Below are 25,461 nucleotides of genomic sequence, written 5' to 3'. Positions count from 1 at the left end.
CATTTACTGCAACATGTGTACTTTTATTTGTGATACTTTAAGTACATTTTGCCAATAATACTTACAGACTTTTACTTAAGGAAGGTTTTTGAGGTTAGTTCATTTACTCTTGTAAAAGACCCGACTACTGTGTTGAAGTATGTTTCAGAGCCTGACATTTCTTTCTGGAAATATGAATGCAAAATTATCCTTTTTATCCAGAATGACTGATACTGACTGTGTTGAGTGTGGAGCTCTAAGACACTTTATCATGACGGGACACATGCCGCTGTGGTCAAAGCTTTAAACCCTCCAGTTCCATGACATTCAGCTTTTCCCTCCAGAGGTGACTGTCGAGTGTTTCCAGTGTTTCCAGTCTGACTCGAGTCACATCCTCCAGAACAGACATCATATCTAAAGCTAAATGTTGCCAACTTCTCTTCTAATCCATTTCTCCACAAAAGTCAGTCATCCTCTGCATGTGCTGGGCTAATTTAAGACACTTTGGCACATTTTAAAGAAACTTCTCAAGAACCAGGAGGGGGGGAAAAGACACAGAGCTGTTCATCTAACTTTAAACGTGAAGACGTCTACTTCCATGTATTTTATTACAAAATGAGTTGTATTTTGTGAATCACACTTATTGAAATTAAAAACTTTATTTATTGAATGTGTTAGCATAACCCAAGTGGGAGTATGGAGTGCTTTCACGTCCCACACATCCACTCACGGTCTTTGAGGCCATTTCTAATCTATGACTCATGTATTGAATATTTAAAGAAAATGTCTTACAAATGTTATCTGTTGAACTGGCAGAGTTACAGAGGAGGCAGCTGTCGATGGAAATGTTTTTTGTTTATAATTCTGGCGTGCGTGCCGTGTTTATCTTTACTCAGATGAAATTTGTTAGCTTGATGGGTGGATCCATTAAAATAACATCAAGAGGATGGACCTCAAACAGATAGTAGTTTTCAAAAATTATAATTATAATTCATTGTACCAAGATGAAGTGATGACAGTTTACACACAGCATACATTGCGGTTGCCCTTTTCAGCCTCGTGACAACTATAACAAACACCATCCAGACCCAAATGTTCCCCTAATGTGTCGTTTGAAGTGTCACAGTTAGTTCTGGGTTTGAAGCGTCCTTTAGAGGATTGTGACCTGAACTGTCAGTGATTTTTTAATAAATCCTCCTCTTCCTCTGTGGTTTCTTGTTTTTTTGGGGGGTCAGGACAATCACAAACTGAGCTACATCCAGCAGCTGCGGCCCACTCAGATCGTCCAGCCCAGGATCAAACTAAAGCTGTTCGGACACTCGGGAGCCGGGAAGAGCTCCCTGCTGGAGTCTCTGAAATGTGGCATCCTGCGCAGCTTCTTCAGGAGGAGGAGGACACGCTTGACCAACACCACCCGCCACCCCAACTCCCCCATCAACTCCAAACCTGCTGGTAGGTGACCAGACAGCCAAGAACCTCCATAATTTATTCTCTTATTCATTACAATTAGAAAAAGGTGGCAGACATGATAGTGACACACCTCCACCCTTTTCATAGACTCAACAGGGAGAAGCTCCTGTGAATGGGCTGAAAGCAAAACATTGACTGTACCCACCTTAACTACAATTGTTCTACAAACAAAAACATAACTCTTAATATGATTTCAGTAATCTCTATGTGTTTGCCCTCGGCATATCTCCACCACCGTTCCTCCCACCTGCTTCAAACTCGGTAGGCGTGTTGCTGGGGAACCGAGGTTGTGCCTTTTTCGCGATTAGGACACGCGGCACGTGCGACACATCCATTATTAAATATATTTTCATAAAAAGGTGACAGCAAAACCCATGAAAAAAGCAAACCTGATAGCCCGCTTTGATGGGCCGAATGAAAAAAAAACTACTGTCATGATGAGGTCAAGCGAAGAGCTGCTTTATTGTGCATGTTATATTTTACTGCTGTAGATGTTAAAGGTTGTGCTAATTTAATACAGACACGCTCGGGTAGTTTAATCTACAGCAAAAGTACATAAGATCATCAAATATTTATATCAGTGCTGTCTGTGAGAACCATGTACATGAGTAAATGTAATTTGATACGTCCTTTGGATATGTTAAATGTAAAATGATATTTTCCCATTCAGTAACATATAACTTACAGGACCTGTAGTTAAGAAGCTAATGTTAGCATTATTGTTGGCTAAAAGTGCACAGGTTCACCCAATTATATTCTAGCTGCCCAGGGTCCTCTGCTGGCCTCAGATGCATTGGCATTGCGTTGGTGGTGAAGCCGCTCCATCTCCTCTATTAGATTTATAAAATAACATCAAATGAAAATGTGTGGTGACGTAGTGAAGCGTGTATTCATCTAAAACCGCAGGAAAGCTCCACAGCAACACCACAACAGGCTATTTTCACTTTGTACTGGACTAGTTCTTAGATACATTTTAAAAATCCTTTAACTCATTCATACTAAAAAAGACTCCGCGCGATGAAAATCTCTAACACAAACATAGCTCTGCTATTCGTTGTGGTACCGGTATTGACCGCATTACTCCAGCGACCCTGACTACAACCTCAAAGTAGAAAGAGTCTTTCTTGTTTCAGAACAGCCTTTGGTTGGAGGTCAGTCCTGCACACAGCGACAGGTCTGCGGTGGTGAGACTCCCTGACGTGGTCGCTGTGCTGTAAACAAGACAAACCAGCACACACTCTCCCTCTTTGCATTCAGTCTTTCTCTGTATGTGCACCTCATCTACCCTCCCTCATACACACATACTGCCGTGTCTCCTTTAACCGCCTTATTTCACGGCGCTCAGAGCCATTACCTCCCAGACAGACGTGATGCTCGCTCAGATAATGGTCAGTTACGGGAGCTGTATAGAGTTACTGATCCCATCCACTATACTATCTGGAAATCTGTAGCCTCTGTCAGAGCTGAAGGAGGCTTGAAAGAGCCTTTTCTTGTTCTTTCAAATCCAGCTGAAGTCAGAAATGGTCTTTATTGACTGTGTGTTATGTCTGCAGTGAAACGTGACATGAGTCCACAGCGAAACACAAATAAACGGGGCTGATGAGGACAAAGTGCCGTCACCATATCCATCTGTCTGCACCCAGGCAAACTGACTAGATGCAGCAGTGACACCTGTTGAAGAGTAACGTGTGACACATTAAATGCATAGTGACCTTCATCTGGTGTCGCTAATCATGACTATAAAGTACCGTTGGTAACTCAAATTAACACCCAATAGTATTTGTTCTGTACGTTGACTTCTGGGATGTCAGCAGCTTGTTCATGCTTCATTTATTTCTTTTATTCATTTGTATTTTATTAAAATGTCACAGAGTGACATTGAATGTTGCGTTCCTTAGTTTCTATTTTTCGACTCTTGCTATACAAATGAACCTTCCTTAAGCCTGTCATGAAGGGAAAAAATGTTGACACAGACATATGAGCAGCTTTGCATCCCTGAAGTCCGACCGTCCTGCACAGCAGCTGTTATTATTAAAAAAGCTGCCTGACCTGAAACCAGAAAACCCACATGACCAATAAGTCTGCACTGTAACGCTTTTCTCACTTTTTCCAAAGAAGTCTCAAAATAACAAGTGAAAGGCCTGCTGCATGGTCTTCAATGATTTCTGATTTATTTTACATGCATCACAAGACGGCTCCTTAAACAGAAATTGTACAGTTAATGTTGCTAGATTCATCTGGGCCAAACATTTTTGGGTGCTCAGTTCTGCAGTCTGGTTTTGTTGCTGGTTATCACTATTACAATAACGGTTGAATATCTTGTGTCGCACCCCTAAAGCAAACAGTGACATACCTTTGTTGTTGCTTTGCACTCACACTAAACATTTTTGATACAACTCGACTGCAGCATGTGGTCTCATTTAATTCTTTACAGCCCTGATTGTGTCAAAATGAAGCAATATGGACCACAATAAGAAAACAAACTGCAGCCAAAAAGACATTTATGACTGTGATTCAAAACCACCAAAACAAACTGTAGGTGTGGTCCTGCAGAGTATCAGACTAATCCAAATGGTATGTGGATGTATTGACAGTTAAATGGCTCCCCCAAGTGTTAGTAGTGTGCAGTTATTTGGTGAAAATTTACTCTGTGGATGCAGATAGTTTTTCTCAGAAACGGCCGAACTGGACGAGTTATCATAAACATTTGCGTTCCGTTTGTAATAAGTCGAAACACCAAACAAGAATATCGAGGTAATAAAACACAATATCTGGTCCCTGAAACATCAGATGTAACAACCCAATAATAATTATAACTTTGAACATTTATGCATACTCTAGATTTTCATTCAAAATCAGAAAACATTGATTGAATCTAGTTTGAGGTGTGTGATGTATCAGACTCCCGGCCTCTGATGCCGGCTGTCTTCTTTAACAACAGGCCAATATCGTCATGATATAAAGTCAGATGACCTAAATCTAAACCTGGTGTTGATTGAATTAACAGTTTCCTTTCCCTCCTCCCGTCCGTCTGAAGTGTCAGTGAGCATCTCCAACCTGTACCCGGGCTGTGAGAACGTGAGTGTGCGCAGCCGCAGCATGATGTTTGAGCCCAGCCTGACCAAAGGCGTCCTGGAGGTCTTCTCCCCCGTCCACAGCGCTCTGTCCACGGCTGACGAACAGGCCACAAAGGCCATCGACCTCCAGCACGCCAACATCCACGGTGAGAGACGAAGGCCTCTAGATGCAAGAAAACACAAATAGCCTGTGAGATGAATAGCGAGGTGTGCTCAGATGAACCTGCCCACAACGTGACATTTTTCCCCTCTCTGTAGGCGTGGGGGATTTCAGCGTGTGGGAGTTTTCAGGGAACCCCGTCTACCACTGCTCCTACGACTACTTTGCGGCCAACGACGTCACGGCGATCCACCTGGTCCTGTTCAGCCTGGAGGAGCCGTACGAGACCCAGCTGAGCCACATCACCTACTGGCTGAATCTGCTGAAAGCCCTCACTCTGCCACAGGACAACATCGGTGAGGAGAGACCACGGACTGTATATAAAAGTGGACGTAGCGTCTGAGTCTGAATAATGAGTGCCGATGGGGAAGAGCCTTAAACTGTAATACCACCGAGTGCCACTAGAGGTCGGCTCCAAAAAGCCTCCAGCTCCATAGGCTCCCATTCAACTCGTCTCATAAAATTCTCAGTCAATAAGATATCTCCACGAGTTATCTCGGTGTTGTTAGCTAAAGTCACTCCTTATTATTTTTTTGGTTTTCCATCTGAAAATGATCCCGTCAAAAAAAGCATCAAAAAGCTGTGTTTTTGGGGGCGTGTCTGTTTGATTGACAGGCCTGTGGTTCAGTCAGATTCCGGCTATCGGTGGGCGGGACGTGGTATCATCTGGTCTCCAGTCAGACCGACCGTTCGTTCCTCCCCAGCCCGTCAAATATGGTCACTTCCTGCTCCAAACCGCTCCAAACCGGCAAGATGGAACCGGACAAATTCAGAACTGAGGCTTCATAATGGCAGTTCAAAAACCAACGGGTGACATCACTGCTGGTTGCCGCTTGGAAGAGACCAGCCTCAGACATACTTTTACTGCGACAGCATGAATCAATCAATATCTAAATTAAATTATAATTTTTTTTTTATCCTAAAATAGAATTATTTCCAAGGAGATACCGGCATATCCAACTGCTTCCAAAGCAGGTACATTGGAAAGTATCACTTCAGTCCTGAGATCCTGCACACTGCTCTCTATTAATCACTTTCATCAAAATTATTTGTATCTTTACACTTATGATCTTAAGTAGATTATGCTCCGCCCCTTTCTGTGTGCATAAACATGGGACAATTATTCTTCTGTGTCTCAATGATTGACGTTTGTACAATTTGCCACATTATATTCATCACATAAGGCAAAAAAAAAGAAAGAAGTGTGACACCACAGCACGTACCTGCATCTACTTTTATAAAAGCTGCTTATCTAATGAACGATTATCCTAAAATACACACAAGATGTTTGAGGTTATTTGTAGATATACATACACACGAAAAAAGAGATCTCATTGACAGAGGGCAGTTCAAATGTAAACTGTACGTCATTAAGCTTAACAAAGTTTGTGTTTTTTGTTTTGTGAGAAACTGACATTTGAATAGTTTGGAGGTTTTCACTGACGTTGACGCTTCAGACTTAACAAGTCTGTACAGATCATGTCCTTTGTGATGCCTCATTTTTATAACATCTAGTCAGAAACCCATGAATTTTACCAAACATCTAGAAAGTCATTCAAAAGTTATTGAACTTGTTTTCTCCCCTGGAGCAACACCGTTTAGTTTTGACGTCCGCTGAATCTGCCAGTCGTCACATTGCCGTGTGTTTTAAATCCAGTCCGTGAATGTTTGCAGTTTCGCGTAAAAGATGTGCGTTTTCTCGTCCTCGTCCAGCTTTCGGAGGACGGATCCAGCAGCCTCTCATGGTCGTCCTGGTGGCGACGCACGGCGACCTCGCTGACGTCCCCAGAGCTTTCTCTGGAGAGTTCTGCTACGACAAGGAGATGTCGCTGCTCAAAGAAGTCAGGAACAGGTGGGAACTCGAACCGCAGTGTACGAGGTGGATATGAAGATTAGATTTTGGTTCTTGTATGACTACTTTCCACTTTGAATCCAGTTCCCAGTCGACCAGATTTATTAAGATTCAAACCAGTTCCTCTTTTATTTTCTTGTTATTTTTTTTATTGTCAAAGAGGAGTGTTGAAAACTTGCAGCTTTCTTTATTTGGTGTAGATGAGGTCAGCTTTATGGAATTAGTGTTAATTATGTGACGGCTCCACTGAGACTTTATTCTGTTGGTTAATGAGCTCTCACTCACTCTGACTGAACTCTGCCAAAGGTTGCTCGAGTGAAAAGACACGTCCCTCTGCAGCATCACTGTACAACCAGCAGTTCACTGTTATTCCAGCTGACTGCGGTCAGTCCCAGTTCAACGTTTCATGTGTCAAATCACTACTTTGATCGAACCATCATTTCAGTGGGTCACAACAACCAACATCAGTCAGTAATCAACATTTAATATCTTCCGCTGCTCATCTCGCATGATGAATGAGTTGAATTAATGTTAGGTACCAATAACAACTGATGTGTTTCTAGCTTCTTGCCAAACAGCTGCTGATTGCAGAATCACACAGGATCTCTGACTTGTTGGTATTTATAGCTTTAGGTAAATGTTGCACATGCTAAAATCCATTTGCAAGAATTTTGATTTGATGAGTGGATCTGACTCTGGATTCTGTTTCCATAAAGTACCATCAAACCCCGGCTCGAATGGAGATTATTGTGTTGTTGTTTTTTTTGGATCATTTCATTTACCAGCTTGAACCTGTCAGAGTTAATCGTGTAATATATCAGGTAAAGTTCCCTGGATTTCTGCAACAGAGGCGGAGAATGCAAAATATACACGGAAAATGGAAAATACACCCGGTTGAAATTAACCCCAAATATCCTTTAATGTTGTTATTGGTCGTTACATCAGCTCGACAGTTGAAATGTCTGCATAAGACTGGTCAGGTGTATCACCTTATTATTCTGGGTCACCGTTTACCTTTCAGTGAACATGTAAACACATATCTCAACGCTCCTTTAAAGACATTTTAACCTGGTGGTGTATTGGTTTTGTTTCTTTTTTTTCAGGTTTGGGAACGACCTGCAGATCAGTGACAAACTGTTTGTGATGGACGCTGGAGCGTCAAACTCCAAAGACATGAAGCTGCTGAGGATTCACCTGCAGGAGCTTCGCACCAGCATCATCTCTGTGAGCTGCTGTTTGTCTACCTCACTCTTTCACATCCTGTTTTATTTCTGTATTAAACCACTGGCTTTCACTTCATCTTCCTGAAAGAGCATGTGCACACGTAATACTAATTCTGTTTGCTCGGTTCAAAGTAACACAATTTCTTTAATATTCGTGATCACAGCATGTAGAGTCTAATTAAATTTGCAGTGGCCCATTATCTTTACAATATTTTTGAACAAATAGGATAAAACCTGTCTCTGTAATTTAGGTTTTTTTCGGGCGGCCGTGGTAGACAGGTTGCCCACTAATCGAAAGGTTGGCGGTTCGATCCCCGGCTCCTCCTGCCCACATGCCGAAGTGTCCTTGGGCAAGACGGTGTACCCGGAGTTGCTCTCGATGGCTTGCCGATAGTGTGTGAATGTGTGTGTGGATGGGTGAAACGGTTTAGACTGCCGAGTTGATAAAGCGCCATATAAGTGCAGACCATTTACCATTCTTCCTTTGTCTGTCAGGTTCATACAGTCATACTGTGACTCATTCATTATTCGCCTCCTTCCTCTCCATCGTTGCAGAGGTGTAGTCCCATGACGCTGCTGTCGGAGCGTTTGTTGGCCACTCTGCCGGCCTGGAGGAAGCTGAGCGGACCCAACCAGCTCACATCGTGGCAGCAGTTCGTCAGCGACGTCCAGGAGCACATCAACCCGCTGGTCAGCCAGGATCACCTGCGCACTCTGGCCCTGCAGCTGCACAGCATGGGGGAGGTGAGTGGGAGCAGCCGGACCGTCAGCGCTGCAGACGACCACCAGAGATCACTGTTGATTCAGGAAAATACAAAAGCAAAACTTTGTTTTCGTCTGTAAACAATTACTCAGCAGGAACATCTTGTAATTATCTGCTTGTTTACTAGAATGAGTCAGCTCAGGAAGCCCAATAAGGAACCAAATGTTTCTTTATGTATTTGCAGTTTTGTCTCAAATGAGGCATCCTGCCTTCTCTGTTCTTACATTTATTGCTGCTGATCTTATTTATTTACTATTTATTTCATATTTGCATTTAAAAATCTGTTCACATTTGTTCTTTTTGCATACATTTTTCCCTCCATGTTTCTTTCCCCTCTCACACCACCTTTCCTCTTTCCTGCCTCCTTCCACAGATCAACATCATGCAGAGTGAGACGGTGCAGGACGTTGTTCTGCTGGAGCCTCGCTGGCTCTGCAGCAACGTCCTCGGCAAGCTGCTTTCTGTGGAGACGCCCAAGGCCATCCACCACTACAGGGGGCGCTACAGGCTGGAGGAGGTGCAGGCTCTGGCTCCTGAAAGTGACGTGGACGAGCTGCTGCAGATCCTGGACGCCATGGACGTCTGCGCCCGTGACGCCACCAACCCGTCCATGGTGGATGTTCCTGCCCTCATCAAGACAAACGGCCTCCACCGCTCCTGGACCGAAGAGGAGGAGGAAGAGTTGCTGATCTACGGAGGGGTCCGCATCGTCCCTGCAGAGCACCTCACTCCCTTCCCCTGTGGTCTGTTTCACAAGCTGCAGGTCAACCTGTGTCGCTGGAGCCACCAGCAGAAGCCTGAGGAGGAGGGCGGAGAGGATATCGATGGAGACATCCATCTGTGGACCAACGGAGTCAAAGTGAGCCAGGTGGGCGTGGAGGCCATGATCCTGCTGGTCAACCACGGCCAGGGCGTGGAGATCCAGGTGCGTGGACACGACCCAGAGCGGGCCAAGTGCTACACCCTGTTGGACACCATCTGCAGTATAACAGAGAACCTGCTGGCCTCCACCCTCCCCGGGCAGCTCACAGCCAAATACTACCTGAGTCCTCAGCAGCTGCGGGAACACCACGCCCCCATCATGGTCTACCAACCCAAAGACTTTTTCCGGGCTCAAGTCCAGCGGGAAAACTCGCTCACTAACACGATGGGCGGCTACCGGGAGAGCTTCAGCAGCATCCTGTCCTTCGGCTGCGCTGAAGTTTACCAGCAGGGGATTCTGGGAAAAGACATCCACATATCAGACGTCCCCCTTCTGGCCCGCAGGAAGCTCTGCCGCATGCTGGACCCTCCGGACGCTCTGGGGAAGGACTGGTGCCTGCTGGCCATGAACCTGGGCCTCACAGAATTGGTGGCCAAACACAGCAACGGGACTCCAAATGGCACGCCTGAGCTGGACTCGGACCTGGACTCCCAGCAGGCGGTGCTGCAGCCCAGCCCGACAGCGGCACTGCTGCAGGAGTGGAGCGGGCGAGCGGACAGCACCGTCGGCGTGCTGATGGCCAAGTTGAGGGAGCTGGGCCGCAGAGACGCAGCAGACTTCCTGCTCAAAGCTTCTCCTGTATTCAGGGTCAACATGGAGGCGGTGGTGGGGGCCGCCAACGGCTACCCCCCCACCTGCAACGGAGGCACATCGTACAACTCCATCAGCTCCGTCGTCTCCCGCTGAGGCTTTGTCTGAGTCCGAGGGGACGTTTTCCCCCAAAACTGGACCGACGGACTGGAGTGCGAATCAACATGAAGTGCAATCGTTGCCAGAGCCCAGCTGCTCGCTCTTTAATCACTCCTTTATGTTGCCGTGCGAAGCAGAAGTTGTGTTCGTGCTCTCCACACCTGTACAGCCCACCTTTCCTTCCACCCTGAATGTTGTGAGAGAACTGAAACGTCCTAAGCTCCAAAGAGGAATCCTGTGCTTTTATTGTGTTCTTAACCTCGTCGCGCTGCTTCTTAATATCCCTCCGACTCTTCTGCGGTTTCACTCCTCTCACGGCTCTGAAAGTTAGAACCAGCTCGACTTTATCGTCCCCGCTCCGAGGAACGGTCGTGGTTAAAAAGATGGCGGCCTCGGCTTTGGACCTCTTTCAGATCCGTCCTCAAGTAGAAACGTGAGGTAGGAGGCTGCCACCGTTCCTCCCTCCATCCATCCATCAGGTCTATTTAATATCTCCTTCCCCCTCGCTTCTGGTTCACCGACGTGACATTTGGCCGCTCAGCTTAGTGTTTGATAAATTAACGACATATTTTCAGAGTGCCTTTGTGGCCTTCTACCTCCCTAAAGAGCACAAATAGTCTTGTAATTCTAAAAAGAAAACGGTAGTTCTTTCCAAACATCTGAAGAACTGTGCCTTGTTGACACAAAAACTAAAATGGATTTCAAACAAGTCTATTGAGGCAGCCGGGAAAAAAGGCCATTTTAAAGTTTACACAGCAGAAGGCAGAAAGAACAACGCTCTGCTCGGAAAAAAAAAAGAAAGAAAAAAGCACATTAGAGTGTGGAGTCGACGCGGCGCTCTGCAGGAGCTGCAGGTCGAAGGGAAACACTTCCATCCACGTTTCATTGGTGTGTTCATGGGTTTTTACAGCCAGTCATCAAGTAGGATTCCTTCATTCATCCGTCCATCACCAGAGCAACGGACATATTTTCTTAGTTCATTTTCCGTAAATCATTTTTTTTTATATAATTATTTTACAGGTCCCAGATTTTCCTTTGAAGTTGACCGCGAACAAACTTTGTAACTAATCCAGTCCAGCTTCAGTCTCGAGTGGAGTCGTAACGTTTTAGGATTAAATCAGACTGTTCTCGGTCTTGCTGGTTTTTTGACTCGTTACAGTCTGGCATCGTTCCTGCAGTCGCAGATGCTAAATTGTAATTCACAAGTGCAGGTAACAGTGGAATCACTGCGCAGTGGAACACGTCAGCACCATCATGTGGACGGGCACAGCAAAGCGCAAATGTCTGGAAAGACGTCAGTGGAACCGTCATGCTTACAATATTGTGCAAGAACATTTCATTGGAAATATATTTTTGGTGTCTTTGTGATTGTGTCGCTATAAACAGCTGGAAGAGTTTGATGAATATTGACTGGGCACTTGTTTCGACTTCGATCTTAAAGCTGCTCAGACTTCGACATTCACATTTATTTACATGTATTACATTCGTGGTGTTTGAGTTGCGTTTGCTGAGCTCAGCTGTTCTCCAGCTGTCTTTATCTGCCTCGGACACGTTACATATTTGCGCGGTCAGCTGATCTGCTGCACGCTGACTCTAAATCTCTCTGGCTTTTTCTAGGAGCTCATTCAAATCAAATAATTATGAGTGTTGCGATTGAAAACTGTCCAAATGTTTCTACATAAATATCACGAGGAAACTGGGGGACCTGTAAACTAAAACGTTTCTTAAAATACTCTCATAATTTTCCACTCGCACGAAAGGAACTGTAGCCATTTTTACAGTAGAAGAGGTTGTTTTTTTTTCTAAAGAACCGTGTCTTATCGAATGTTGTTGACCGCTGCAGCACCAAAACGTGCTCACCGCCGTGGGTCATTACTGCAGAGCTGATGGTAGAACAGAGACGGGGTGGAGCGGAGAACCCAAACAGGATAATTACTTTAAAATGAAAGTGCCGCCAAATCGAACATTTGAAAAGACGGTTGATGTTTTGTAATTGGGTTTGATCTTTCTAACCTTTTCTACTCGGCTGAAATGGAACAGCCGCTTACAGTAAACCCGCCTGACGCTGCGCCTCTTTAACGCCTCCTCAACAGGCTGTCTGTCGTGCAGGGACGTCAACAGTCAAGTTACCGTCCGCAGTGTCAGATTTTCTTTGCACAGTGGCATCGACGACGCCACCCCCCCCCCCCCCCCCCCACACACACACACACACACACACACACCCCCGTCAAGCTAAATTTGAGCTCCTCTCGGTATCGCTGTCGGTGTTGGCCGGCCACGCGCGGCTTCACATCCTCTTTCAGTTTATCTTTTTAGAACACGAGGCCGCTGCCGGCCCAGTCAGCAACAGAAGGGAAGAGACGGCATCAAGTTAGTATTGTTAGCTGAAGAAAAGGCCAAAGGCTGCTGATGACAGAAATGTCCTAGAAAAGGGTTTTGTGTAATCTAGTATTCGATCACGTTTGAGCCCTCACTTGGAAACAGAAAACGTTGACGTCGGGAAGAGTCTTTTTCATTCTTCAAAAAATGACAAATGTTTTGGATGTGAAGGGCCTTTTTCAGATGAGCTCTGTGCAGTATTTCCTGTCTGCTTCACTTCCTCCAGTGTTACCATCTGTTCAAAGTTCAAGACTTTTTCGACTGCTGTACTTCTCGCACTGTTTTTGTCTCAGCCTGAACTTGCCAATCAACACAGCCGACTTGTAGCTGTGCTGTAAATAATCGAGGCCCGTTTCAACCACTTCATCCTCACTGTTCAGTTACTTTTCTGCTCACTTTAAGCTTTTTTTCTTTTCTTTTTTTGCCCAAACTTGTTGAGGCAAAATGAATGTACTCTACATCTTTCCTAAGAATATGGTGACAAGTACAAAAAAACAAACAAAAAACAAATAAAAAAATCAAAGAGTCTAACGTGTGTACAAAAACATAATGAAATGAAACGTCCCAAACTGTTCAGAAACATGTTTTGTTGAAGCTTTTGTTGAAGTTGTGTATCATCCTTGCAGCCCGGTATCACATCAAAACGTGAAATAGACACACCGGTCCACTTCAGCAAAACGTGAAGTAGCCTCGCTTTGGCCCATCCAGGAGTGACAGTTTCACATTTTCCTGTGTTGGAGGAAAATGAAACCTACTGCACGCACACAACCAATGTGATTTACAGGAAAATGAAACTTTTAGGAAACAAATCACCACATGGTTGTGGTTGGTGACAAAAAACATGGTTAGAGTTCGGAAAAACAACATGTTTGGGGTTACAACAAAACCAACATGGTTGGGGACAGGAAAAAAAACAACAACAACACAAGAACAGCGTTGTCGCCTCCTGGATCCGAACCTCTGCCTCCCGTAGAAAACGTGAAACTGTCACGCCTGCAGAGGCCAAAGCGTGGTTATCTCACGTTTTGCCGTAGCGGATCAGTGTGTCTATTTCACGCTTTGCCGTGATACTGGGTTGCATCATTGCCAATGTTGTGTGCCTGAAACACACTCGTTCATTCCTCTGTTATTGCCTTGTACAGTATACAAGCTGAGAAACAATATGTCGGAAAGGGAAGTGAATATTATGTCCGTTTCTCATTATTTTGTGAAAGCTGAGAATCACTATGATATCAAGTTTGTCTCCATTTTTCCCGGACGGTTCAGACTGCGAGTCCGAGCGACACAAATGGATTTAAAGGAGAGGTGAAGATGTTTCTGTTGGATGAGGAGAGACAAACTCAATTTGACTTTTGAGTGAATTTCGCCCTCGGAGACTTCGGTCTGATCGCCGCATTGCACAAGTCTTTTTGTTGCTATTTATGTTACAGTCTTTTAGCATGTCTTGGAATGCCATGTTCTTAGTACTTCTGACACTTTATAGTGGAATACATTTTATAATAAATTCTTTACTTAATATCATTGTCTCGTGTAATTCAAGACATACAGCTGGATCTTTTTAAGGATCCAAAGGTTGTGACGGGAGATCATTTTTAGTGATTTGAAAGTTTTTTCAAAACTCTTTGGCTGACCTGGTCACAACCAGGAGATCCGAGAAAATAGGGACTGTTGTTTGCAAAGTCAACATTTCCTCCTTTTATGGGCTTTCAGTCCAAAAATGTGTATTTTCACATGCTGATTTACAACCTGAAACAGGGAGAAGGACCTGTTCTTTCCAGCACAATCAAACGTCTCCAAGGTGAGGGTTTGTTTGGAGCCCTATTCAAGACAAAAATGAATTCCCAGGACTTTATTCTTTTTTATTAAAGGTAGATGACTAAAATGCTGCATGCGGGGAAGACAGAAATATCATCCAGTTTTCACATTTATTGGCATTTCACACCAATAACATTAGCATATAGAGAAATGTTAAGATAAACTAATGTTCAGAATGATAACATGTTAGTGGGACTGTTTATAAAGTATTACTGATAAATAAACAGCAGCTAAGACGTGTCAGTATGAGCAGATCCTCATGAAATGGTCAGTACAGCAAGTATTACAAAGAGACTATAGATGACAGTTGAATATGGTCACTGCTGCAACAACGATGAAACTCTTATATGGGTATTTTAGCCATAAAATGTAATTCATTAAATTCATTCTAAATTTAAGAAACATCAATGTATGTCAATGAAGTAAAATTAAAGATGTGGGTTCTCGCGTTTAGTTACTTATTTTAGTTTAAACCAAAGTAAAAAAAAAAACTATAAATTTACCATTTATCTTTAGTGTATTTTAAATACCTTGTCACAAAATTAGCTGTATTGCAAATTACAATAGAATATAAATGGCTTTACTTTTTTTTTAACTAAAGCACAAAGAAATTTAGTAAATTCTTTGAACCAAGCGTGCTCTCGTAGTGTTTTGGAGTACGAACTACCCGAATTATCAAGTTTACTGTGAAGTCTAGAGAAGGGAAGAAAAAAATATGCAAAAACATCTCAATAATACTTGTGTAAACACAGATTTAATTCTTGCCATTTAGAGTATATGGCACCTGCAGCAGTTCAAATGTCGAGGATTACAAAAACACCCTCAACAAACTTAAGCGAGACCAGGACGGTGTAAATATTTGTTCCATCAGGACTTCAGTGACAGATTTGCTCTCCAGATTCCTGGCGGTGTTATTTCCACTTCTCTGGGTTCATTGTGGAGCTGCAGAGACTTCATCGGTGCACAAACACACTCACATGACCTGTCTGCTGCCTGGAGCTCTCCGGGTTTGTCTCAATGTGTCCAAACTCTGAAATATTTCTACTGGGTGAGATCACCGGAACAGACGGTGAAGCTTTTGAATTCTGAATTTGTCACCAATGAAAAGAATGGAAGATTTGACATATTTTCCTTTTTGAAAACACCATGAAGGCATGTAACAAATATTTGATTTTGTTTTTTTTATAGCCTATTAGCTGTTCAAGTCAACATAAATAATTAACAGAGATCACATGTCACTGACTCATACTGGGGTGAAGTCAGAACGGCTTGGAAGACATTACACAACAGACATGTAGGTCCATGTCTCTGTTTGAAACTCTAAAATATAGATTTATTACGATTCAAACTTTTCCTAACATTTGATCTCAAATCTAGACTTTACAACCTTTTTGTAAAGGTGTTTTTAATCATTACATCACCCTGTGCTAAAGGTTAGCATATATAGAGAGCAGCCAAATGACATTTAATTTGTAACATATTTAATAAATGGCTGTATAGAACCATATATACTTGGAATTTATACATTAACACTATGTACTCCGTGTTAATGTGATTATTATGTAATAATAATGTTATAATATCACTTATCAGACAATATTAACATTGTAGCATGCTGCATGATGAAATTTTGAATGCTTTGACTTATTCAAAATAACATCTTATTGGTTGACATGCATTACAATGAATTTAAGAACAATGTTAACATGATAACACAAACTACAGTAAACTCAACCTGAGATCGTCAAGAAAACACCACAAAGTAGATTTATTGGGCGTTCTGAAGATTCATCAGCAGAATGTCCGGTTCTCCTTCAATAATAGCATTAATATAAATAACCTATTAGCCCGTAACCTAATTTATAATCAGCCTAATGTATCGTTAGACTGTATTTGATTTATACTTTTATAGTTAAAATGCAAATTCTTTATACGAGTAAAATTTGCAGTCTTTTACTTCATCGATATTCAGATTGTATTCAAATTAAAGCCCGACTGGACCTTCAGTGTGTATCTAAGAAAATCCTCCGGGGTTAAATCTTAAGGCGTGATAGTGACTGTGTTCGGGAGACGTGTTCATCACCTCGGGTCTGTGAACCTCTGTGTGCGCACCATCAGCTGATAACCTTCCTCAGTGTGTCGGCTGCACAGCCGAGCATCCTAATCTGAGGAATGCGGACTTCAGAAATGAAGCGTTTGCAGTTCGCAAAGTTCACCGCCAGGCCTCCACAACAGCATGCAACAGGGAGGATCAAAAAATACAGGTCAAAGTTCACATTGTGGAGTGGAGAGGAAGCGACTGATTTAAAAAAAACAAAAAAAAAACACTAAAAAAAAGCATTTATTGTAAGACTGCATCTTGATTTGACATGTAATTGGCTTTAATCGAGACATTTAAAGGAATGTTTCAACATATTTGGGTCACTTCCCTGCAGACGAGAGAAGATCGATGCCATTCTTACATGTGTAAAATATGGAATATTTTAAGGCAGCAGCGGGTTAGCTTCGCTTGAAGACTGGAAACAAGGGGAAACTCATCGTATCCAACTTGTGCCTCTAAAACTCACAAAATCTGGTGAATCTCGTTTGTTAACTGAAGACTAAAAGTGACATGTCATCATTTGATGTGCCAAAGGATTTCTTTCTGTTGGTAAGCAACGAGCAGAGACTCAGGAAGTCACTGCTGCTGACCAAGAAACAGTGCAATGCACAAGAACCATTGCAAAATGGTGAAATGTCATTTTTACACTTTGTTTTTTATACTGATTAAACAAACAAGATGAGATGAGCAGGTTTTGTTAGCTTTGAACAGCCGATTATACTGTCTTCGTGCACTGGTAATAATGCTCTTATATTACAACATCTACAATAATATAACGCTCTCCAATGGGCTGTTCTGCACCATCAGCACTTTTGACTGGCTGAAGCACACGTTTCTGACGAGACTTTTTTTTTGTAAGAAACCCTTCTACCTGCGCTGATCGTTTTCACTGCGGACAGAAAAACAACTTCTCTTGTTCTTAGGTCCCTCTAGTCTATGGGATGGATTTGGTGACTCGTCAGATAGAAAAACGTTCAGTCAACCACTGCCATGTGTTGCACTGCTTGAGCAACACTATCCAGTCACACATCTGCTTTCCTCAGCAGCTGATGAAAACAAAGAAATGATGCATTTTTAGGCTCCTTCCACGTATGACAATATGTTAACTTAACCACACAGGAGGTTTAAGAACAAACAAGATGAGACGTGACAACATAAGTACATGATGTTCTATATGGACTAAAGCTGTTGAATCATGTCACATCATAATGTACCACTGGTTCTTGTGTCTGCTGCCGATGTGAGGAGATTTAATTCATCATTAGGAGCCAGTCAGTTGATCATCTGTGTTAAAAAGATAAATAGGGTTGTTAATCAATCTGCTGATTCCAGTGTTTGTGGACACAGCGTGCTCAAAGCATTTTGGGAAATGCACTTAATAAGAGTGACAACTCCATCATGTCTCTACAGGTAACATGAAACTACCGTCTGCAGCCGACCAACTTAGCGAAGCATAAAGACTGAAAACAGTTCAAGCTTCCCTGGTCCTGTTCAGAAGTAATAAAATCCCCCTGTCAGCACCTGCAACGCTTTCTCTGATTAATTCATACAAAACAAAGCAAAAGTGACACGTTTTTCAATAATCAAACTTTTTGTGCATTCAAGACCTCAGTGTATTTTTTTTTAGTTATTATATTATGCAGGAATAACAGCTAAAGGTAAAGTCTGAAATGTTTTTTTTTAATCCAATCAACTGAAGGTATTTGTCTTTATTTTAAAGTGCTGAGTCAGGGAGCTGTCGAGTTCCTGGTGATATTGTATTTCAGCCTGCTGTAAGACAGACACCAGCACTATGGGCCTGTGAGGAGAAAACTTAGTTCAATACTGAGTTCAAAGTCTGTTCAGTCTTTGTATTTACATCAATGAAGATACAGTGGAGTCAGCAAAATAAACAAAGTATCAGGATAAGAGTAGCACATTTTCAGTGTTATATTATTATATATGTAAGAAAGTATTTAACCATTGTTGATGCATGTATAGAAAACCAGTCAAAGAGGGGCTTTTAAAGGAAAAAAAATGGAGATAATTAATTCTAAAATATATAAATAGACTCATATTTTATTTATAATTTGGTTGCCTTGAAATAAATGTTGTAGATGTAGTTGTAAATGAATTGCAGGAGAGAGCAGAGTACTTGATCAAGTACTTGTTTACTTCAGACCGCTGATGGCAGACGATCACAAGAGGTGTTACAATGAAAACAAAAGGACTAAACCGAAATGCATAAACAACTGTGTTTCTTAAGACCTCAGTGTATTTTTTTGAGTTATTATATTATGCAGGAACTGAAGGCATTTGTCTTTATTTTGAAGTGCAAATGTCTGATTGATTCAGACTTTGTGCCGACAGCTCTCAGAAGTTCTGCTGTGCTGCATATTCACGGACTCCCACGGCTGTCATGTAAACATTGAACTGTCACGCGCCCCATCAGTCCTCTATTATATGTTCACTAATGATTGTAACTGTTGTCATGCTGTTGCGCTCTAACGTTTGATAAAGAAAATATATTTCACCAGGTACAGTCTGAAAAAAAAAAATACCATCTTTAGTATGTTTCTTATTGTTGTTTTGAAGTTCTCATATTTTTGAATGGTGGTCAAAGATGAGAACATTTTACAGCACTTCTGCGCTCAGAGGTTTCACTCTTTTTATTTCCTCTACAGAGGAAATAATATAAATATGTTCTCATATGTTTATTGATCGGTAGACCTGAGCAAGAATAGGCCTCTGAAATCCCAGCTGGTCCACGACATAATCAGAACAAGGATGGATCGGTGGTATTGAAACACAAAAGAACATTTTGTTTGAGTGTTTTTCAGCAAACATTTTGTACATTAGCTTCGATTCAAATCGTAAAAAGTGCTGATGTGCTGTATTGTGGCTTCCTGTCCACTGTTAACCGCATTGTGCTGGAAAACAATTAACAAAAATACAGTTTGAATTTTGAAAATACAGTTTCAATTTGGACTCATTGATCGGAAGCTCAAGATTCATCAGGTTTATCAGATTTCTCTGACCGCCCAGCAAGTGATGTGAAACCTAATCAGTAATCCCTCCGCAGCAAGCACAAACCAGATGACATCAACCTGCAGTATCTTGTATGTTTGTTTGTCCTGAAGATATTAGTCTCAGGTCAACAGTGGACTTCCAAGCAGATGAGAAACAACACAAAGAAACCAGTCCATGCACTGCAGTGACCTGACCACTGTAAATCCACCCAGACGGACAGCACAGTGTGTCTGAAAGATCAAAACACTCGAAGGGACAGCGGTTTAAACGGATTCATTTAGACTTACAGGCCACCGAGGAATGGTTGAGGGAAATCCAGTGGGGGTTTTTTTCTCTAGTTACCTACTCTGATTACAAATTACAGCAGAAAGCCTGCAGACGGCCATGATTGGTTTCTGAAGTATATGATAAGATAGCAAATACAGGCTTTATAGAATTCCTGATTTGATTGCAAAATAATTGTCTCCTTTGGACTTCCCTTTGATCATGAGCACAGTTCAATCTGCACAAATCAATCACTCAAATCAGAACAACACTGTCTTTTTCCCGATGGGATTTTGGGGGGGGGAGATCACGTGCTGCACGATGAGGTCACACGTCGGGGCGGGGTCTCGGCGGTCACAAACAAGGAGCGGACCAATCAGAGAGCTCCGTGGGACGTTGTTCAGCGGCCACGAAGGCCTTTATAAACTTTGTGTGCCTCAGCTGAAGTAGCTCGTCTTCTCATTCATCACCAGCGTTTACAAGATTTTACAGTAAGTTCCGACATCTCATCTCATTCTCTGTAAAGCCAAAATATTCGACCTAAAGCAAAGAAGGATGGATGTTTTAGTTTCTTCGGGATTTTTCTTCTTGTCGTTAGCTTATAATAGAAAACATTCCAGTATCCCTTTAAAAAAAAAATAATAAATCTAATGTATCTGTCTCAGTTTAGTTTTTATGTTAAAAAAATATATATCTTTATTTTATTTATCCGCCAGCTTTTGCCATCTTGTTTCATTCGGCTGCCTTTGTCGTCGTCTCTCCCTCATCGGTGAAGGAGTAGCCATCGTTAGGTTGCTTTTTCTCTTCTGAGGAAAAAAGCAGGAAAAACGGTGACCACAGACTGAAAGGGATGAGTGGCTGCTGCCGGTTACAGTTTTGCTTTTCTTTTCGTTTTCCTGCTGGTAGTTTCGATGTCGGCCGGTTTCCTGGCTGCCTGCCGAGGCAGCAGATCCCGTGACGGTGACTGTACACAACAGAAACAGGGTCGGCCTGTTGTCGGGATCTGCGCCCTGACGTGCAGGAACAGTCATAACGCGATGAATCCCGTGCATTTTGTTTTTCCTACACGCGTCGTATTGTCGTATTATCCGGGTTGTTAATCCATATTTCGGGTCGGAGACTCGGGGGGGGGGGGGGGGGAATGGCCGTACTGTCGGGAATGTGCACCGCAGCTTTAGTGCGGATTTCTGCAGGAATCGAGCTTTAACTTCAGGATGAGTCCCAAACATCACGATGGGGGGACGTGTGGTATTAAATGGTCGCGCCTGAGATGTTGTCTGTGTCTGGTAACGATGACGTTCAGAGCTCCGGGCCTCCAGCCTGCTTGCTTTGAAAATGGATCCCTGACGTGATGTGTTTTCTTGTTTGCAGTCGGGAACCACAGCCATGCTGCCTGCAGTCGTGTTGGCCCTGTGCCTGAGCGCAGTCCTCCCCGCCCCCAGTCTGGACCCACAGCTGGATCAGCACTGGAACCTGTGGAAGAGCTGGCACAGTAAAGAATACCACCAGGTGTTGCATTGCTTTTCTTTTACCTACTTTGTCCCACCGTGCCGCTGCAGTGGTGCCAGTGGAAGTCTTGACTGTTGGTTTGTGTTGGCAGAAGGACGAAGGCTGGAGGAGGATGGTGTGGGAGAAGAACTTGAGGAAGATCGAGCTGCACAACCTGGAGCACTCTTTGGGCAAACACTCCTACAGCCTGGCCATGAACCACTTTGGGGACATGGTGAGAGCACAGCTTCACGCACACACGCTCATAAAACTAGAAATAGCATGTTGTGAAATAGGAGCATGACGTGGAGAAGAAAAAAAAAGACCAGACATGAGGCTCAAAATTGTAGCTTAGGTCGACTAAACGCTGACCATTGTTTCCTAAATAACACAGGAGCACCTCCAACTCACTTTTACTCTTTCTTCCCACAGACTCACGAGGAATTCAGGCAGATCATGAACGGCTACAAGCACCGCACCGACAGAAAGGTCACGGGGTCCCTGTTCATGGAGCCCAACTTCCTGGAGGCCCCTCATTCCGTGGACTGGAGGGAGAAGGGCTACGTCACCGCCGTTAAGGACCAAGTAAGTCCTCGTGCACCTTCACCTCACCGGGCGTTACACCGACGAAGTGATCGAGGTAAAAGTTGGAAGACATTTTAGATCTTCATGAGGAAATACTTAAGAAGTTGTGAGCTGGACGCGTCACATCCTGCACAACAAACCTCAGCGGTTGATCAGGAGCATCCACGTCTCCTTTCAAAAGAACTTAACGGCCGCGTCTGTTTAAAAAGGAGCACGTGAAGTCACTCCTCGCAAAGAACAAGTTTCAGCCTTTTACAACAACAAAAGATAAACATGATTGAAAGTAAAAGGCTCGTTCTCTGAAAAGAGTCATTTCTCCGCTCCGTTGTTCTTCCTGAATATAAACGAGTCGGTGAAAACTGCCGAGTCGTCACATTAATCGTCCCTCAGCTGGAGTAAACGCAGTCGACACAGGTTCGTTTTAATTCAGTGTTGGTTTTACAGGAGATAATCTACCAGCTGTTGGGGTAAACATGGTCACATGCAGCTTCAGACAGTCACTGTTATTTGAGCGGGGGGGGGGGGGGGGGGGGGGGACTCTGCCCCTGGAAGTAAATGTTTTCCTAGAACTGAAAGATAAGATGGCCACTTGCGAGTTGTTTTGATTATCTATGCCCTCCTCCTCCTCCTCCTCCTCCTCCTACCCCCCCCCCCCCCCCCCTTTTAGAGTACACTTTATTGTCTCCACCCTGCGGTGTACATTAACACTCTGTAAGGTGAAACCAGTCGGAAAGGGTGCAGCAGCACTTAAGGTACTGCAGTCAAAGTACTGCAGTATATGACAGCAACATTTTAAATGGAGGATTGGTCAAGTTTTATTTCTGGATTGGACCGAACCGGGAAAACCTCCCTTTCTCTTCACTGTTATATCTAAATTTCTACATTTATCAGTCGGTCTAGAAATCATTGAATAATATTGGGAAGTTTAGATTTTTCAGAACTGAAGATGATGTCTTGAATGTGATTGTTATCGACACACACAGACACACACACAACTTTATAACATGTTTTGATATTTGATTAGTTAAGATTGAATTATGAAAATGGTTGCAGATACATTTTCTGTCTTAATATATAATTTCTTAATATCAGTTGAGGATCTTGCAGAAGGAGATTACAGCCGCAAAACCATCAAACTGTGGATCCGTTCACTGAAACGGATTTCGTTCCTCCGTTTTAACCCGAGCGTCCTCGGTTCTCTCTTTCAGGGTCAGTGCGGCTCCTGCTGGGCGTTCAGCACCACCGGAGCTCTGGAGGGTCAGCAGTTCAGGAAGACCAGCACCCTGGTGTCACTGAGCGAGCAGAACCTGGTGGACTGCTCCAGACCCGAGGGCAACGAGGGCTGCAACGGCGGCCTGATGGACCTGGCCTTCCAGTACATCAAGGACAACAACGGCCTGGACTCCGAGGAGTCGTACCCCTACCTGGGAAAGGTACGTAGCTCGACTAATTCTGATTTACAGATGGTGGTTTTCATTTCTAAAAACAAAAGGTTATTTCTAATCTGCAATCGGGAGGAGGATTTGTGTTCTGAAAATTGTTTACCCTCTAAAATATATTTAGATAAATTGTCCTCTAGAACAGTTTTATTAATGCACTGATTATTTAATCCATTACATCTTTTTTTTTTTTCATCTCTGAACTGAAACTTCAGTAAATCCATAAATAGAACAAGTCGTCGTAGTTGTGGAAGGAGAAAGTCCGCTGCTAACCACAAACCTTTATTGAACTATTTGAGCTCCTTAACGTCACTTCTACAGGAAATGATGAGAAGAATGTGCTTCTGAGCTCTGACGACGTCTCCTCACTCTCCTCTTCCTCTTCTTGTTTTTTAGGACAATCTGCCGTGTCACTACGACCCCAAGTTCAACTCTGCCAACGACACCGGCTTCGTGGACATTCCCAGGGGCAAGGAGCACGCGCTGATGAAGGCCGTGGCCTCCGTGGGACCCGTTTCCGTTGCCATCGATGCCAGTCACCCGTCTTTCCAGTTTTACCAGTCAGGTCGGTGCTCGTTTTCTGTGAACATACATTTTACTCGTAACGGGAAAAACACTGCAGCTGGTTTTATAGGGTGAATCTCTAAAACTCCACATACCCGACCTGTTTGAGTTACACCGGACAGCTGGTGAACAACCAACCAAATATCAGGAATATTTAGGTGTTGGTGAAAAACAAAATCAGCTAAAATGCCAGAAGTCACTCCTGAGTGTGTCTCAACAGTTTGATTAAGAAGTTTACCCGTATCAGCTGACGGGTGATGATGTCTGTGTTATGTTCCTCACTTTTACTTGTGGCTAACTTAATTATTATTTTTTTTGTTGGGGGGCGTTTCAGGAATCTACTACGAGATGAACTGCAGCAGCGAGGAGCTGGACCACGGCGTGCTGGTGGTCGGTTACGGCTTCGAGGGAGAAGATGTGGACGGCAACAAATACTGGATAGTCAAGAACAGGTCAGTCACATCTGAAAGTTATGGAGACATCTCTGGTGCGTTGAGGTTCAGTACCATCTCGCATCAGCTGGTGAACATACAGTTCATTGAGCCTATCATCATAATTCCAGTTGTTATTATTAATAAATGTAGACAATAGGCTCTTCTTAAAGTCACACTTTTACATCCACAATTTGAAAGCTTTGACAACCTGCTGTAGATTTTCATTTAATGGCTTTTTCTTCCTGTATTTTGGTTGTTAAGAAATCTTAATTTTATTTTATAACTTCCTGAAAAGTATCAAACTTCTGAGGCTGATATTTCACAGTATGTTGGTTTGATTTAGGATTTCTCCTCCAACTCGCATTCGATGTTAAACCCCTTTTTAGATAAGAGAAAATAATTCAACCAAACGTCAAGAGGTCTTTCTGACGCTTTTAATTTGAAGTCTGTACGAGCTCCTGACCTTTTGTGTGGTTTTTGTCTGCAGTTGGAGTGAAAAGTGGGGCAACAAAGGCTTCATCTACATGGCCAAGGACAAGAAGAACCACTGTGGAATCGCGACAGCGGCCAGTTATCCTCTGGTCTGATGAGCGCAGCGCCACATCGTTGCACCGTAGTGTTTTAATTGCAATAGTTTGGAAGGAGAGGAGGGACGAGGCCTTGGGACGAGGCCTTGGGACAGAGTGACGCATTGACAGGCGATTCTGCAATGTTTCATGTTTTTAGGGAAATCGCACCATTTTGTTTTTTCTGGTTTTTATGCTACTTTATTTTGTCTGGAAAGTCTTTCGTTTAGTGTTTTATTGTTTGTAAATATGTGTATTCTAAGTAAGTGATTCGTTAACACTTGCTCTGGTCAATGTAAATGTTTTTTGTTTTTTGCTACTTTTACTGTGATCAATTAAAGTAAAGTTGTAGAACACTAGTTTGGTTTGGAGGTTTTCGTTTTGTTTTGTTTGGCCCTGTGTGAGTTGTGTGTCTGTTGCCTTACACTCCGTTCTGAGATCAGGAAGTTCAATCTGTCTGAACACTTAGAACTTACTTTTTGTCTGTGAACAACGCAGCAACTGAGTTCATTAAAAATGACCTGATTTGGAGATACAAGCTTCTCTTTGAACAATATCCATATTCACAACTGACTGACCTTGTTTCACTCTATAAAATAAACCTCCACAGACTTGTGTTTA

General features: G+C 43.1%; 2 protein-coding genes across 6 annotated transcripts in view; both read left to right on the top strand.

Annotated features, from left to right (window-relative positions):
• dapk1 (death-associated protein kinase 1) overlaps nucleotides 1-14,091 on the top strand; it is a 77,234-nt gene extending 63,143 nt beyond the window's left edge. For all 4 annotated transcript variants that reach the window (XM_069178124.1, XM_069178123.1, XM_069178126.1 and 1 more), the window contains exons 20-26: nucleotides 1,215-1,431; nucleotides 4,487-4,672; nucleotides 4,785-4,982; nucleotides 6,400-6,538; nucleotides 7,642-7,762; nucleotides 8,317-8,505; nucleotides 8,898-14,091. In XM_069178124.1, the coding sequence (XP_069034225.1) occupies nucleotides 1,215-1,431; nucleotides 4,487-4,672; nucleotides 4,785-4,982; nucleotides 6,400-6,538; nucleotides 7,642-7,762; nucleotides 8,317-8,505; nucleotides 8,898-10,193 (2,346 nt within the window). In that variant the 3' untranslated portion in view covers nucleotides 10,194-14,091. The remainder of the gene's footprint in view (nucleotides 1-1,214; nucleotides 1,432-4,486; nucleotides 4,673-4,784; nucleotides 4,983-6,399; nucleotides 6,539-7,641; nucleotides 7,763-8,316; nucleotides 8,506-8,897) is intronic.
• A 6,056-nt stretch (nucleotides 14,092-20,147) lies between these two features.
• ctsla (cathepsin La) lies at nucleotides 20,148-25,199 on the top strand. 2 transcript variants are annotated; one of them, XM_069178537.1, is made up of 8 exons: nucleotides 20,148-20,255; nucleotides 21,136-21,273; nucleotides 21,365-21,487; nucleotides 21,685-21,837; nucleotides 23,046-23,270; nucleotides 23,673-23,841; nucleotides 24,175-24,292; nucleotides 24,762-25,199. In XM_069178537.1, exons 2-8 carry the CDS (start codon nucleotides 21,151-21,153, stop codon nucleotides 24,859-24,861), a joined length of 1,011 nt encoding a protein of 336 aa, XP_069034638.1. In that variant the 5' UTR covers nucleotides 20,148-20,255; nucleotides 21,136-21,150; the 3' UTR covers nucleotides 24,862-25,199. The 2 variants fall into 2 exon arrangements, with proteins under 2 accessions (XP_069034638.1, XP_069034637.1); XM_069178536.1 differs by lacking the exon at nucleotides 20,148-20,255 and having other exon boundaries at nucleotides 21,368-21,487.
• Nucleotides 25,200-25,461: the final 262 nt, after the last annotated feature.

Source organism: Embiotoca jacksoni, unplaced genomic scaffold, assembly GCF_022577435.1.
Source record: "Embiotoca jacksoni isolate LCO1_2020_lvr unplaced genomic scaffold, fEmbJac1.0.p SCAF_8, whole genome shotgun sequence".
Lineage (NCBI taxonomy): Eukaryota > Metazoa > Chordata > Actinopteri > Embiotocidae > Embiotoca > Embiotoca jacksoni.
Note: the sequence above shows the minus strand (reverse complement) of the source record. Positions and strands in the feature narration are given on the sequence as shown.